At 42.9% G+C, this 15134-nt stretch overlaps 2 protein-coding genes across 2 annotated transcripts in view; both read left to right on the top strand.

Annotated features, from left to right (window-relative positions):
* The first annotated feature begins 918 nt into the window (after positions 1 to 918).
* Positions 919 to 3482, top strand: LOC119427298 (corticosteroid 11-beta-dehydrogenase isozyme 2-like). The gene is made up of 3 exons (XM_037694880.1): positions 919 to 934; positions 1445 to 1582; positions 1930 to 3482. Exons 1-3 carry the CDS (start codon positions 919 to 921, stop codon positions 2343 to 2345), a joined length of 570 nt encoding a protein of 189 aa, XP_037550808.1. The 3' UTR covers positions 2346 to 3482.
* A 9226-nt stretch (positions 3483 to 12708) lies between these two features.
* Positions 12709 to 15134, top strand: part of LOC119430299 (corticosteroid 11-beta-dehydrogenase isozyme 2-like) — a 6008-nt gene continuing 3582 nt past the window's right edge. Inside the window, exon 1 of the mRNA XM_037697743.1 lies at positions 12709 to 12884. Coding sequence (XP_037553671.1) covers positions 12764 to 12884 — 121 coding nt within the window. The 5' untranslated portion in view covers positions 12709 to 12763. The remainder of the gene's footprint in view (positions 12885 to 15134) is intronic.

Genomic DNA, 15134 nt, shown 5'->3' with positions numbered 1-15134 from the left:
CCCCCCCCCCCCCCCCCCCCGGGACAGCCTACTGTTTTTGTTCTGTATCAATTAGTTTACAAATTAAGTCCTGGTGCTGACCACCCAGAAACGTGGGCTGGTGTTGTATCAAAAATCGATTGGCTACCAAATGCCGACCGCGGGAGCGTGCTCGGGAGGACATTAACAAGAATTTAACAAGATTAAAACTTAAAAACAATTATTTGTTCACTCAACATTATAGTAAAGGTGTGTCTCAATTGAATTTTTCCTTAATAAATGCACTTTGACGGCCAAATCAGCTGCATTTCGCCTGGGCAGCGCAGCGAAATGCAGCTGATTAGATGTTTGCTCCAGGATTTCCAGAGCGAGACGAAGGTGGTTCTGTGTGGCAAGCCAAGTGTCTCATTAATAGCCACTTTTACCTATTAATGAGACACTTGGCTTGCCATAATTGTCTAAGACCGTCTAGCAGCTGCAAATGGTAATGTTTATTATTTTTCATGTCAGACTGAATGAAATTGCTCTCAGCCAAAAATTGGGTTATAAATATGGGGAAACATACGTATATTAGTCGCTTCAGTGTAGAAGTCACAGGACTTGCAAATTTATGCAAAAAAGGTGCAACTTGTATGGTGAAAAATAGGGTATCACTCAGTCCCCTGTAAATAGCAAGCGGCCATCAGGGCACTAACGACCAATTGCTAATGTGTTTGCAAACAAATTGAACAATAGGATTTTGTAATATAAGATGGAGCTAGGTTGTTGAGAGCTTTGTATGTTAGAAGTAAGATTTTGAATTCAATTCTGAATTTGGCAGGAAGCCAATGGAGAGAAACTGAAAATGTATAGATTCAAGCAAAGAAACAGGAACAAACTGTCTTTGTGACTGGCTACTGGCAACACAGACCCTAAAGATCCAGATCTCGTGCAACCCACATGGTTCTTCAGTCCAGTGAGTTCTTCCTCTGACAACATGAGGACCCCTGATGTTTACAAGCAACACAAAGCTATCCTTCAGCTTCAGCTGTTCCACACACAGTGTGCTGGGCTCCTGCAGACATCACAGGACACATTATATCTGAGAGTTCACCTCGCTTTCAGTCCAAACAAACAAAAAACGTTTTTTAACGCTTCTTTCTTCTGGTTGAAATCCACATTTTCTCATCTACAGGCTGCAATGTAACAGCCAGCCCTCAATGGTTTTTGAGCACATGGACTCAAAAGTGACTCAAAACTCTTTAAAGGAGTCATTGTCAATTTTATCAGATGAATTTTTTTCTCATTTGGAGGTCAACAAGGGCTTTTAGCTGAATCTTATGGACTTCATCACTGATGGAAGCTGCTTAGGTCCCACAAAGACAGCTGAAAGTTTTACCGAATCTGTTGCAGTGAGAGAACACCAAGCGAAGTCCCTGGTCAGTGTGAGCGTGATGTCACAGCAGCGCTCTGCCTGTGTTTCTAGGTGACCAGCCGTTCCCATGCCTGGCAGCATACGGAGCATCCAAAGCAGCTCTCAACCTCTTCACCAACACGCTGAGGCACGAGTTGGAGCCCTGGGGAGTCCATGTGTCCACCATCCTGCCTTCCTCGTACAAAACAGGTAAACCCCACCATCAGCTCACCTTCACCTGTGCAATTGCAACACAGTTCAGATAGGACACCTGCACACTTCACAGGCTCAGCAAACCTGGGACTCAGGCCTAAAGATGTACAAACAAAAGAAACTGAAGGGCAGAATTAGTGACAAGGAGCCCCCCCCCCCCCTACTGGTCATCACCCATCACTACAGCACAATGCTCATCTGGCTGGAGGGTTTATTTCCAGGAATCTTATTGCATAGACAAAGAGTGGTTATGTAAAAACGGTAAATTTGAAAATGTTCTTGATCTGTGAGAAGGATGCTGTCCTGCTGGTTGTCATGGTAACACTGACTTCTTCTATCCTCAGGTCATTCCAGTAACCAAACCTACTGGGAGCAGCAGCACAAGCAGCTACTACAAAGTCTGTCCCCGGCATTGCTTGACGAATACGGTGAGGACTACATGACCGAGACCATGGATCTGTTCCAGAGCTTTTCCAAACAGGCCAACCCGGACCTCAGCCCGGTCATCAACGCCATCGTCCAGGCGCTACTGCAGCCACAGCCACAGGCGCGTTACTATGCCGGGCCAGGCGTCGGCCTCATGTACTTCATCCACAGCTACTGCCCGTTCAGCATCAGCAACCGCTTCCTCCAGAAACTCTTTCTGAAGAAGAAGCTGATGCCACGTGCACTGAGGAAGCAGTCAGGTCTGGAGATGGGCCTTGGCCTCCACCACCTCTATAACAACAACAACAATGAAGAAAAGCTGCAGCAGCTGTGAGGCTGCGGACTGTCCACCTGCAGATAGAGGACCACTTCTGTAACTCACCTATAGAGCCGTAACCTGTCCTTCTGTTTGTTCTGTAACTGTTGAAGGGATCACAGTGGTTCACCCACGTCTGATTCCACCCACACGGGGTGAGGACTGACGTGGACTTCAGGGGGCGGAGTCTGGTAGAGGTAAGGAAGCAGCTACAGGTTGCTGCACAAACGCACTGACTTCATGTGCCTTCATCACAGAGCGCTGAGCGATCCACACCAGCAGCGTCTGTCTGCCCCGTACGTTCAAGAGAAAACTGATTTATTTCCAGTTGATCAGGATTTGTCTCAGATTAATCAGGGTGCCAGTCCAGCTCAGTGGATCAGGTTTGATCCCACTGTGAGGACAGAGCTGAACCATCTGTTGACTCAGAGCCAGAGAATCTTCTCTAACACAACGTACAACTTATTTAGGACAGCAGAAGCAGAAGATGTTCTGACAGGTTCATTGTGTCACATCTCAGAGCAGACCCAGATCCTCCAGCTGAGACTGGACCAGGTGTTATTCTGATGTCACGCACAGGTCAGACTCCTGACCCGACACTGATCCAACTGCTCCTGCTGCTCGCCGAGGCTGACCATCAGCCAAAAAGCAAATCACAGAAAGAACCGGATCTGAGTGTGGAGTCCAGGTCAGACCTGGATCTCACCTTAGACTAGGTATGTCAGAGCATCTCCAATAAATCCTCAGATTCACTCACATAGCTCACAAAAATAATGAGCATTTTGCTCAGTTTAATAAAAGTATTTTTGATCTGTTTGATGACGTGTAAGAAAAGGTGAGGCTCATGAAAACACTTTAATCAATCCCCTGCTTCACTCGGGCAGCTGCACATTTTTAGTCACCAAACATTATCACAGATGTCCAATTTTAACACCAACCAGAACATCTGGAACACCACATGGATATCTGATGAGCCTTTGGCCTTTAGAAGAACAAACTCCACCCGCCCAGGCTGCCAGGAGTATTGAAACATGTGCACCCTGCAGTTCTGAGTCTCACTCCTCAGACACACCAGTGATCTGCAGGTACTACTCTGAATATTAACAAAATAAAAGCACGCACTATGTTTGATGGGGTCCAGTTTATTTTAAACTCCAAAAATTAGAAATTTAACTTTATTAATTAAAAAAAATACAATAAAATAAAAAGTCTATTTTATCAGACACATAATTAATCGTCAAGTTTCTTGTTTAGATCTAACCTTCAAAATAAAGTTACCAAAATGTTTAACTGCTGGTAAAGCCCGTTGTTTTAATTTTATGAAATATTTAATGGCTCTGTGTGTGTGTATTGCTACTGCAGTCCAAACAACTTTCTACACTCAGAAACTATCAGAGGCTCACGTTTGATTCACTGAAGAGAAATCGTTTTCCAAAACATTTATTTAAATTTTAACAAATCAAAATGTGCCTCAGTTTTGATTTTCAGTGTAACGTTCACAACAAAATGACCCGTTAGTGTGAAATAAATCTGTTTGAAATGCTTTCTGCTCACCTGAATGTGATTTATTTATTTTACTTTGTTTTTTTTACCGCTTCAACAGAATTCAATGTAAAAACTTTATTCCATCATATTTGCAGAGCAGGCCTTGTATGATGCACTGGAATGTGTGTGCGCACGTGTGCGTGTGTGTGTCTGTGTTCCTTCAGTTTGTTTAAAGCCACCTCTTGTTTTTGAATCAAACTATTTATGGTATATTTCTGTCCTTGTATCATCATTTAAACTGTGAATTTTTTATAAAAATGAGAAAATCTGACACAAAACCATGTAAAGTGTTCACTTTGCTCATACTTTTGTAGAAATAAAGTTGACTTTTTCAGACGTGGTTTTGTTATTCAAGCTGAACTCAGAACTGTTTTCTCAGGATCTTGGTTGTTTTCTAATTAAACCATTTAACAAATTGAATAAAAAAACAGAGAAAGGAGACAATTTAATTCAGTTTGTTTATATAGCACCAAGTCACAGCAAGTCATTTCAGGGCACTGAACAGAAACATCCATAATTAAAAATAATAATTTAAGACTTTTTCTGAAGAGCAGACTGATTTGAATTTAACTCCATCACAGAGCTCTCATCTTGAGCAAGCATGAAGGCAACAGTGGAAAGGAAAAACTCTCGTGACGAAGAAACATTTAGCAGAACCAGGCTCAGGTCGAGTGGTCATCTGCTTCAACTGGTTGGGTTTGGTAGGAACAGATACACAATGGCAGGTCAAGAATCATGTTAAGATAGAAATAGTATCAAATGAAAACTATTCAATTTTAACAATTCATTTAAGGAAATGAGGTCAATTTGTTCTCTAGTAGTCTAAGCTGAAGACAGCATGACAAGCCGACCCATATTACAGGATTTATCAAAAAGGCAAGTCTTAAGCCCAGCCTTAAAAACTGGACAATGTGTCAGCCTCATGGACAGAAACTGGAAGTTGGTTCCACAAGAGTGACAAGGTCAGGTGGGTCTTGAAGCAGGCGTGGAAACTTGTTTGGTTTTCTCCTTACAGATCTGGACGGCGAGGTGGAGCACCAAAGTAATCCAGAAAGAGATCCAGAGATGAGTAACCAGGCAGGCAAGTAGCTGGAGGGCAAGGCGCTAGTAACAAGGGACAGAACCAAGGTTGGACCAGGACTGGACAGGACCCATGGAGGCAGGTTGAATGAAGATGAAAAACACAAGGTAATTGTACTCAGGAGTAGTGATGGGTCCGGCAACACAGATGCATCAGCGCATGCGTCGAGCTCATAAAGCAACCCTCATGTCGGTGCGCGTATCGCTGTTAGAAAATCATGTGACCGTTACAGGAGCTGTTTCGAACTAACACTGAGGCACCAAACTGTGTTTATAAACTATCTGTCACCGGATGCATCTACCAAAATAATCTCTGATCTTTTGCCGGTCATCATTAAATTCATCAAGAATTATGAAGCAGCCTCAAACCAAAAGAAAGGTTTCTGTCCTGTGGGACCATTTTGATCTCATATCGGAAAATAAGCTGTTTTAATTTCCTTGCAGTTGCATCCTGTTCGTAGTTTCCACTTGATCTATCTGAATTCAAATTAATTTCAACGTCACTCTTTGTTTACTATTCATATTATTTCCTGCAGGTTAAATGTCGCATTTGTTCGACAGAACTTTCATATTTAAATAAATCCACCTCCTCAATGCTGAGGCTCCCCGAGCCACATGCGGCTCGCCATGCTTTATGGTGGCTCTTGTCTCTCGAGACTGGTTACAACAACACACCAGCACAGCCAGTACATTTTTAAAACGTGCTGGTGCATTATGCAATAATTGCACATGTCGGCTCGGGCTTCTATGATGCGGTTTCATGAATCATACAGCGCAAAGAGATCTAAATTGTAAGGATGGTACTTTTCTGTGGCCCGGTTTGTGTCTGTTTCCTTCGTGCTCCCTCATTAGTTTCCATTGTTACTACCTGTGTCTCGTCCCAGCTGTTTGTTATCATGTCTCGTCTTCTCCCTGTATTTAAGCCGTCCTATTCTGTCTTGTTCTTCGTCGGGTCGTCTTCATTGGGTACTCTTCCTTGGGTCTCCTGAGTCTTTCCCTGAGTCTTGCTGGTCCCTCAAGTTCCCCGTGTCTCTCGTGTCTCCTGAGTTCCCCGTGCCTCCTTCCTAGTTCATGTAAGTTTTGCTGCCCCGTCAGCTTGTTTATTTTGTACTTTTCGTTTATCATTAAAAGCCTATTTTTGTATATCTGCCGAGTTGAGTCCCTGTTCTGCACTCTGGGTTCGCTCCTGACACAAATCCTAACATAAATAACAATACACAATATAAAATTTTGTTGATCTACTTGTTGAGGAGGAGGAGGCAGGTCTGACCAGCCGGTAGAGGTAAAAACAAAAAGTCCTGTTAACCTCAGAAGGATCAGCTGATCACCGGCCGCGCGCGTCTCCGCACCTTCTGCCATCTGTAGTGAAGGAAGTAGAATTGCAGGGCCGGTTCTAGGCATGGTTACATGAGGGGGCAGGTGGAAATGTGAAGGGAGGCATCTTCATCCATACACATATTCATTGATGAGCATGGACTTTGGTATTCTTTGTTACTGTTGACTTGTGTTTTCTTCAGGGGATTGGGGTAATAAAAGCTGACATTTTTACACCTGTGAGTCAACATTTTCAACGGTGAACACTATCAAGCAAAAACAGAGAAACCCACTGATCCATGCTCATCTTGAATGTCTCACTGTGGCTGCAACTACAAATTACAACATGAAGAAAGTCAAGGACATGCAGCACAGCTTCTCCTCTCAGGACTAATGTACATTTTGTTTAAACAGATAATGTGCTGGCTGTGTTTCTTTTTTGTTCATAGGTGGGTCGTTCAATTTTTTTCTTTGAGTGACTTGGGGTGATATCGCAGCTCTCCCCTTGACTTGGATCTGTCAATATGGCTCTTTTGAAAAAAATGAAAAATAAATAAATAGTGAGGATCACTGCATTATAGGGCCAGGCATGAGAATGAAGTTCCAGATACATCCAGGGTAAACTCAGGTATACAACCATTCTACAACTTACTGTTGTTTTATTGATAATTAATTCTTATTAATTTATTCTTTATCTCATTTCTAACTTTCAAGATTCCAGGAAGCAGATGCTGGAGGAGGCTCTGCTGAATTTCACCCTGAAGGACTGAAAGCCAAACTTATTTTTTTAGAATAAAAATTTGTTTTAAAAAACAATCCCAGTCCACAAACATCCTCATTCACAACAAGTTCACTTATATTTTCATGTTATAATACATGTTCGCATTATTTATTGACTGTATCTAAAAAAATCAAATATATTTTAAATTTAAAGTAAAATATGAAATAATATAAAATACAATTACTTAAATCATATTATTGTACAGTATATAGTAGGTGATCAAATCAGTGTCAGGTGAGTCTGTCAAATAAATTGCCTGTGGGGATCTTTAAGTTCCAGCAGGTGTCAGTCATAGATAGGGCAGAGTAAGGAACGCACCAAAGCCGTCTCAGTGGAAGTGCTGCCCTCTGGTGGCATAACAAGGTGCATCAACTCAAATCAATGCACTTTCCACTTGTTTTACGACCATTATATCACTAGTAAAACAAAACAATGTGATCACATCTTCGTGTGTGTCACATACACACACATAAATATATATGTATATATCCACACTGTTGGGGCGGCTGTGGCTGAGTGGTTAGAGCAGTCGTCTTCCAATGCAAGAGTTGGGGGTTCCAATCCACCAGCAGTCACATGCCAAAGTGTCTGTGGGCAAGACACTGAACCCCTCGTTGCCTCCGATGTGTGTCCCATTGGTGTATGAATGTGATAAATCACTGATTAGTCTGGGAAGCTCAGTCCTCATCTCCTTCTACGGGTGTGCAGCGGAGAGCATCCTGTGCTCCAGCATCAACGTGTGGCATGGAGGCTGCACAGAAGACTGTTGGAATCAGTCTCCCCACCATCACAGACATCTACACCTCTAGATGCAGCAAGAGGGCCACCTGCATAATGAAGGACCACACTCACCCAGCACACACACTTTTTGCCCCACTCCCCTCAGGAAGGAGGTTGAGGCGCATTAAGTGTAGAACCACTAGACTGAGGAACAGCTTCTACCCTGAGGCTGTTAGACTCATGAATCTGTAACCAGAATAATCACAGTGAAAAAAATCACATCATGTTGCTGCTGATCTGTTTTATGTTACTGCTGATCTGTTTCAATGTTGATATGTTCATGCGTGCTCATCTGCTCACACAGACTCATGTTCATGTTTGTGCTGATGTTCGACGTATTCTTTTTTCTTTTTTTTTTAATGCTATTAGTGCTTAGTGTATATTTAACAAGTGGGAGTGGTGGCGCAGAGGTTAGAAGATGGGATTGTGATCGGAAAGTCGCAGGTTCACCTCCCAGTACCGTCAACATCAAAATGAGGGTGGAAAAGGTGAAACACCCACACCTGCCTCCACCCTCATTCACCTCACTCTGGGCCCCTGAGCACCATCATGTGCTCCCTAAACAGGTCTCTCTTGAAAATGAGTTCTCATGGCTCAATGAGACTACTTGTATAAATAAATAAATTTAGTAGATGTTTTTCTTAGTTCATATCTTAGATGTTATCGTTGTTTTTATTTTACATTTTATTGTTGGATGTAACTGGGACCCTGTGTACATAATTTTGCTCCACCACATTCATTCAACCTTTATTTAGACAGGTAATCCCATTGAGCCTCGAGGACTCATTTACAAGAGAGACCTAAATGAGGTGCGAATGACAATAAAGAAACTCTGACTGACTCTGACTATAACTCTGATTAGTCTCTTTAGAATGATTTGTTCAATTAGCTTTGTAGAGATCTAGTAGAGTGCTGTATGAATGGGTAAATGAGGCACAGATAGTAGTCTAAAGCGCTTTGAGTATCTCAATAAGATGGAAAGGCGCTATATAAGTGCAGTTCATTTACTGTTGCTAATGCTATTAGCCTCTGAGATAACATCATAAATTTAGCTCTGGAGCTAACACTAAGTAAATGTTTATCAAGTAAGGTCTATTGTTCCAATTAGCCGGAGATCCCTTTAAGTGACCTCAATGTATTTCTATTAAGTAAGTTTACATACGCTGAAATGTGTAACACAAGTCAAAGCACTCATCTACTAAATTAGCTGAAATTGAAACCATTGTTGCGCAGAAAGATTATGCAGCAATACCAGAATGGTGTTACCCAGAGTAAAATAGCAAAGACTTTTAAGTTATCATCATCAACCGTGCATAACATCATCAAAAGATTCAGAAAATCTGGAACAATCGCTGTGCGTAAGGGTCAAGGCCGTAAAACTCTACTGAATGCTCGTGATCTCCGGGCCCTTAAACGTCACTGCACCTCAAACAGGAATGCCACTGTCAAGGAAATAACAGAATGGGCTCAGGAATACTTCCAGAAAACATTGTCAGTGAACACAATTCACCGTGCCATCCGCCGTTGCCAGCTGAAACTCTACAATGCAAAGAGGAAGCCATTTCTAAGCAAGCTCCACAAGCTCAGACATTTGCACTGGGCCAGGGGTCATTTAAAATGGAGTGTGGCAAAATGGAAGACTGTTCTGTGGTCAGATGAGTCACGATTTGAAGTTCTTTATGGAACACTGGGACGCCATGTCATCCGGACCAGAGAGGACAAGGATAGCCCAAGTTGTTATCAACGCTCCGTTCAGAAGCCTGCATCACTGATGGTATGGGGTTGCATGAGCGCTTGTGGCATGGGCAGCTTGCATGTCTGGAAAGGCACCATTAATGCAGAGAACTATGTTCAGGTTCTAGAACAACATATGCTCCCATCTAGACGTCATCCCTTTCAGTGAAGACTCTGCATTTTTCAACACGATAATGCCAGACCACATTCTGCAGCAATCACAACATCATGGCTACGTAGGAGAAGGATCCGGGTACTGAAATGGCCAGCCTGCGGTCCAGATCTTTCACCTATAGAGAACATTTGGCGCATCATAAAGAGGAAGGTGCGACAAAGAAGGCCCAAGACGATTGAACAGTTAGAGGCCTGTATTAGACATGAATGGGAGAGCATTCCTATTTCTAAACTTGAGAAACTGGTCTCCTCTGTCCCCAGACGTCTGTTGAGTGTTGTAAGAAGAAGGGGGGATGCCACACAGTGGTAAAAATGGACTTGTACCAACTTTTTTGGGATTTGTTGACGCCATGAAATTTGGAAACAACAGATTTTTCCCTTAAAATGATACATTCTCTCAGTTTAAACTTTTGATCTGTGATTTGTGTTCTATTCTGAATAAAATATTAGATGTTGGCACCTCCACATCATTGCATTCAGTTTTTATTCACAATTTGTTTAGTGTCCCAACATTTTTGGAAATCCGGTTTGTGTATATATATTTGTATATATATATATAAATCCTCCTATTGAACTTTAGTTCACCATTAAATCTCTGATGAACCAGATTCTACAAAAGCATCTATATTTAAAAGTTTATTGGTTTTCTTTATCATTTGATGTATTTACACTCGTGTCTACTTTTTATTATTCAACTAGATATGTGGTTTTGTTTCTTGTTCTGATCTTTTTTTGTATTTAGCTTTGAGCTTTGCGTTTAATTCTTATTTTGTGATTTGAATCTGTGGGTTAGAATAAAGTTGGACTAAAGGCCGTATCTCTACTTTAAACATGTTTGAGGGAAATATTCCTGAGAGATCCAATAATTTTGTGTCTTTTTATTATTTTTTTAGCTGAGTTAACTTTAACAGATTATTTAATAGTCATTAAAGTGAAAATAGGATTTCATGATGAAGCTGGCACTGTTCATTTATTTTTTCAGTCTTCACTGATAAAACAAATACATATTTTTTTTATACATAAAATGTTTTTTTAAATCCTTTCCACCCTCCGTCCCAGACCCGTCCCGGTCCGCCCATCTTCCGGGATCGGCCTTGATGAGCATGCAAGGCCGGGATCCGGAGCCTAAGCCCCGAGTCGGCAGCACGGAGGATCTTCCTCGGTGACCAGTGGAGCTCGGAGCCAAGCAGATGACACCCTGCACGGCCTGAGGGGTCTCCGAGGCTCCGGTGGAGAGGACCGGGGAAAGTCGGGGACTGGCTAGACTCCATCTAGCTCGCTCTGAATTTTGTCGTCAGCCACCAAGCACAAAAAATGCCTGCACTTCAGCATTAGACTATGGTGTTGTCATTACTGTTTTTAAAAGCTTAAAAATGGATCCAATCGCTCCTCGAGTTTGAACACCAGTAATTGCAAATGGCGGATCGAATGTTGTGAAAATTCTCAAACCCCTAGTGGCTCCGCCCTCTGACCACTCAGTGACCGTCAGTGTTCTGACATCACATTTTGGTGCCGGCTCGGCTCACTTGGCACCCTTGAGAAGAAGGGACTAAAAAAGGTGCCGGTTCCACAAAAAATTCATAGTGGAAAAGGGTTCAAAAGCGTACCGACCTGAGTCGAGTCGTGCTGATAAGGTACTGTGGAAAAGGGGCATTAGAGGAAGAACACAAGGAGACTGATGGCACAAATACCAGAAGGTACGTAATGCTCCAGCAAGGAAGGAAGCTCTTGCAACCTCCTATAGCCCTGGTGGTAATTAGTGGGATGACTATCAGCTGTAGCTTGTTGGCACAACCTCTGGAACCAGGAACCTGGAGGAAGAACTGGGAACCCTCCAAAACGATGGTAACTTGCTCACAAACGATGAGATTCAGTGGAAAATCTGACTTTTCTCACACTTTAATTTGAATCACCATCTGGGATCTAGCAGTGGCAGCTTGGTGACATACTGCCTTAAAGGTTAAAGCTCGTGGTACTGAATACTTTTTGGGAAGTATTGGTTGTATTTATGGTTAAACCTGCTCAAATCATGAAATCATTTGTCCCGACAGATCAAACCTAAAAGCTAGGAGAAGCTTTACTTTTATTTTACAACAACTACTCACTGAAATCAAGTGTGTTGTTGGTCACAGAGCTTTTTTCCACCACAGTCAGATGTGTGCAGGAGGGGGCTGGCTGAGGGAGGGGCTCAGATATTTAGCTCTTAGCTGAAGTGTTCTTTAATACCATAGAAACATTTCCCAACACCTGGGAGATCCAGCTGAGGTGTTTACATTCTGTCCTCTGGGTTATCAGTCACCAGCTCAACCCTAAACACAGACCTCACTGTGTCCCAAAACAAAGACTGGAATTCTGGGTCAGTCACCTCAGACGGGGACGAGCGAGGCGTGTTTACATTAGCAGGCAGGAGAGGGAGGGTGAACCTCTGGCTAGACTCCAGCTGAGCATGCTGGTGATGCGAGCATAGTCTTATCTGCACAGAGCGAGGCTGCAGATGTTATGTAAACCCTCAGAGAGCCTCAGCAGGTTTCAACACATGAAGCCAACACATAAATCTGGAGAAGTGGAGTGACACTGGCGGGCCCCACCATGAAAAACACTCCACAGCTTCACCATCAAGAAACAACTCAAGTTGTGAAAGTAAAAGTTCTGTAGGCAGTTTGTCAATGTCAGAACGACAACAATCATCAAAAGCTCCTTTTCTGCACAGTTAAACATAAACCTGAAAGAAGTGTACCCCTTTTGCATTCTTTCTGGGTTTTTTGTTGCATTTGTGTCACACACTTATAAACAAACAAGATCATTATTAAAAACTGTATTTTGTATTTACTCTGCATCTTACTGAATCTAAAGGGACAAAACCTTTGTCGCAGCACAGCATTTTAACGTTAAATAAAAAAAAAACGGGTCAACACACTCCAGTTTCTGACCTGTGTGTGATTGTGTATGTGTGTGTCCTGCAGGTCTCTGGGGTTTGGTCAACAATGCTGGAGTGTGTGTGAACTTCGGCGAGGCAGAGCTGTCACTGATGTCCAACTTCCGTGGCTGCATGGAAGTCAATTTCTTCGGCACGTTGTGCGTCACCAAGAACTTCTTGCCGCTGGTGCGACAGGCTAAAGGACGCATTGTCACCATCTCCAGTCCAGCTGGTGTGTATCACACACACACACATACACACACACACATATGCAGCGCCACAATTCAAAACCTGCCAAAGCAAACAATGTGTGCTGCTGCTCATTTATTTGTCCAATAAAAACTGAACAGTGGACCAAAACAAACAGAATGGATCACAGTCACTAAGTCCTGATGCTGCTCAGTAATCCAAGTAGAAAAATCTAACAAGGTTAAGTCAGGTCCTCCTGAGATCCAGCCTCCATCATTAACAGTGGTGGGGGTCTCATGTTCAACTACCACCCTCTTACAATGCTGTTAATGATAATACTGTACTTTCTGCCATACACGTCGCACCACGGTATAAGTTGCATCAGTCCAAATATATCTAATAAAGTGGAAAAAAACATAAATACGTCGCTTCGCTGCATGCGTCGTCTTCGCTGCATGCGTCGTCTTCGCTGCATGCGTCGTCTTCGCTGCATGCGCCGCTTCGCTGCATGCGCCGCTTCGCTGCATGCGCCGCTTCGCTGTATACGTTGCATCTATTATGTATCACCGCTGATGCGTCACATTTGTTATGTGTCACCAGCGGTTAATTTGAGACGGATCCTGCCGGAACAAGATCTGGGAACTCTCTTATTTTGATCGCTAGGATCCGGCAACTCTTTCATCAGATCCACCAACTCCGCCCCTAAAAGTCCAAAGTCATCATGCATTTTTATTTTGATTAGTTATTAAAGATACAATGAGAGGAGACGTTGCCCAGACTGTGGAGTGGATGTTCTGGCCGCACCACGCTCCTGCCAGCAGAGACATGAACTACATGTCCCATGGGGAGTGTCTTCATCCACCTTCAGCTGTGCCCCTGCAGAAATTTGTTTTACGCACAGCGTCTCCAGACAGCTCTGCAGGACGCGCGCACAACTGCTGTTGAAACTCCTGCATACATTACAGTGCATAACATTTCAGACATAATGAATAAGCTTACAGTAAAAAAAAAACAAAAAAAACGAGTGAAATGTTTGATGTGTATTATTCACGTGCACGTTTCAACATTGGCCAAAATAACAGTGATCAAAATGTCTAAAAGACAGTCCAATCTATTATCTACAATAAATGGATGGATGATTGTCCTTAGCTGGACAACAGAGGCAGTGGCTATAGAGAATGGAGCAGAACAACACGCAGGACTGAATTCAGCAGAGTTCGGGTCGGACAGTGTGTGTGTGTAGGTGTAGGTGGGGGCATAGGCATCGCAACTATTATATGTGAAGGGGACATGTCCCCCCCCCCAAAATTAAAAAAAATGTTCACTTGGGCACCCCCCCCCCCCCCAAATTTTACTATGAAACATTAGTTCAGGCAGCGCAGTTTCTCTTTCTTCGTGAACTAATCCATTCCACTTGATTAATAGGAAATTATTCAAACCACTAAAACTCCACTCCAGGTTTTCCTGGTTACCTCCAACTCTAAACGCAGCAGTCTGCAGTACTTCTGCTCTGAGTCTCTTGCCTCGGCAGAAAATGCGCACAGGTGGAGGAGATGGAGACACCTCTGTGTTACTCGCTCGCCAGTTTAGCGAGCTTAGTGTGGGCAGTTGTTGACCAGGAAGGTTGATCATAAAAATATATACAGCTTGAGAGCAGTGCTACGTCTGTACTATCTTAGTTTAGCAGTAACTGTGACGCTGCAGGTGTAAGAGACTCTGTGTGTTCAGATGCATTAAAGTTGAAATGTCTTTAAAACCCCACACCTTATTGTCCTCAACCTTCATGAGAAACATCATTTAGATGAGTGTTGAACACAAGTAAAAAATGTCTAGTGGTGATGTTTTTTAATTCTTTATAAACACAAATAGTGCTGACCTGACGCTCTGTATTAAAGTGTATTAAAGTTAAAATGTCTCTAAAATCCACAGCTGAATTTACACAAACTTGGTGAGAAACATGCTTTAAATGTGTGGAATTAAAGGAAATCTAGGTGAAATGTTACCTTTTTGTACACTAGTGTGCACTTTCTTATGCGCGCACACACACACCTACACACATCATTGTGTCCCCCCCCGAACATTACGGATGATTCTGACACCCTTGGGTTGTGGGGTTAGGCCACTTGACAGGATAGGATCTGCATTCACACGCAGGCTTGTTAATTGTTGTTGCTCTCTAAAATAGTAATTTCAATTCAACCTTTATTTCTACAGGTTGTTAGTCTCATTGAGCCTCGAGGAATCATTTACAAGAGAGACTGGGGGAGGACCCATGGACACCCCCCCCCCCCCC

This window comes from Nematolebias whitei, chromosome 2 (assembly GCF_014905685.2).
Source record: "Nematolebias whitei isolate Nwh7 chromosome 2, NemWhi1, whole genome shotgun sequence".
NCBI classification, from domain to species: Eukaryota; Metazoa; Chordata; class Actinopteri; order Cyprinodontiformes; family Rivulidae; genus Nematolebias; species Nematolebias whitei.
The sequence above is the reverse complement of the archived record's forward strand: the minus strand, read 5'-3'. Positions and strand labels throughout refer to the sequence as shown.

Excerpts from the sequence above, each read along its gene's own strand:
- LOC119427298 (XM_037694880.1), top strand. Across the intron at positions 1,583-1,929 it reads GCCTTCCTCGTACAAAACAG|GTCATTCCAGTAACCAAACC; the intron begins GTAAACCCCACC and ends TTCTATCCTCAG.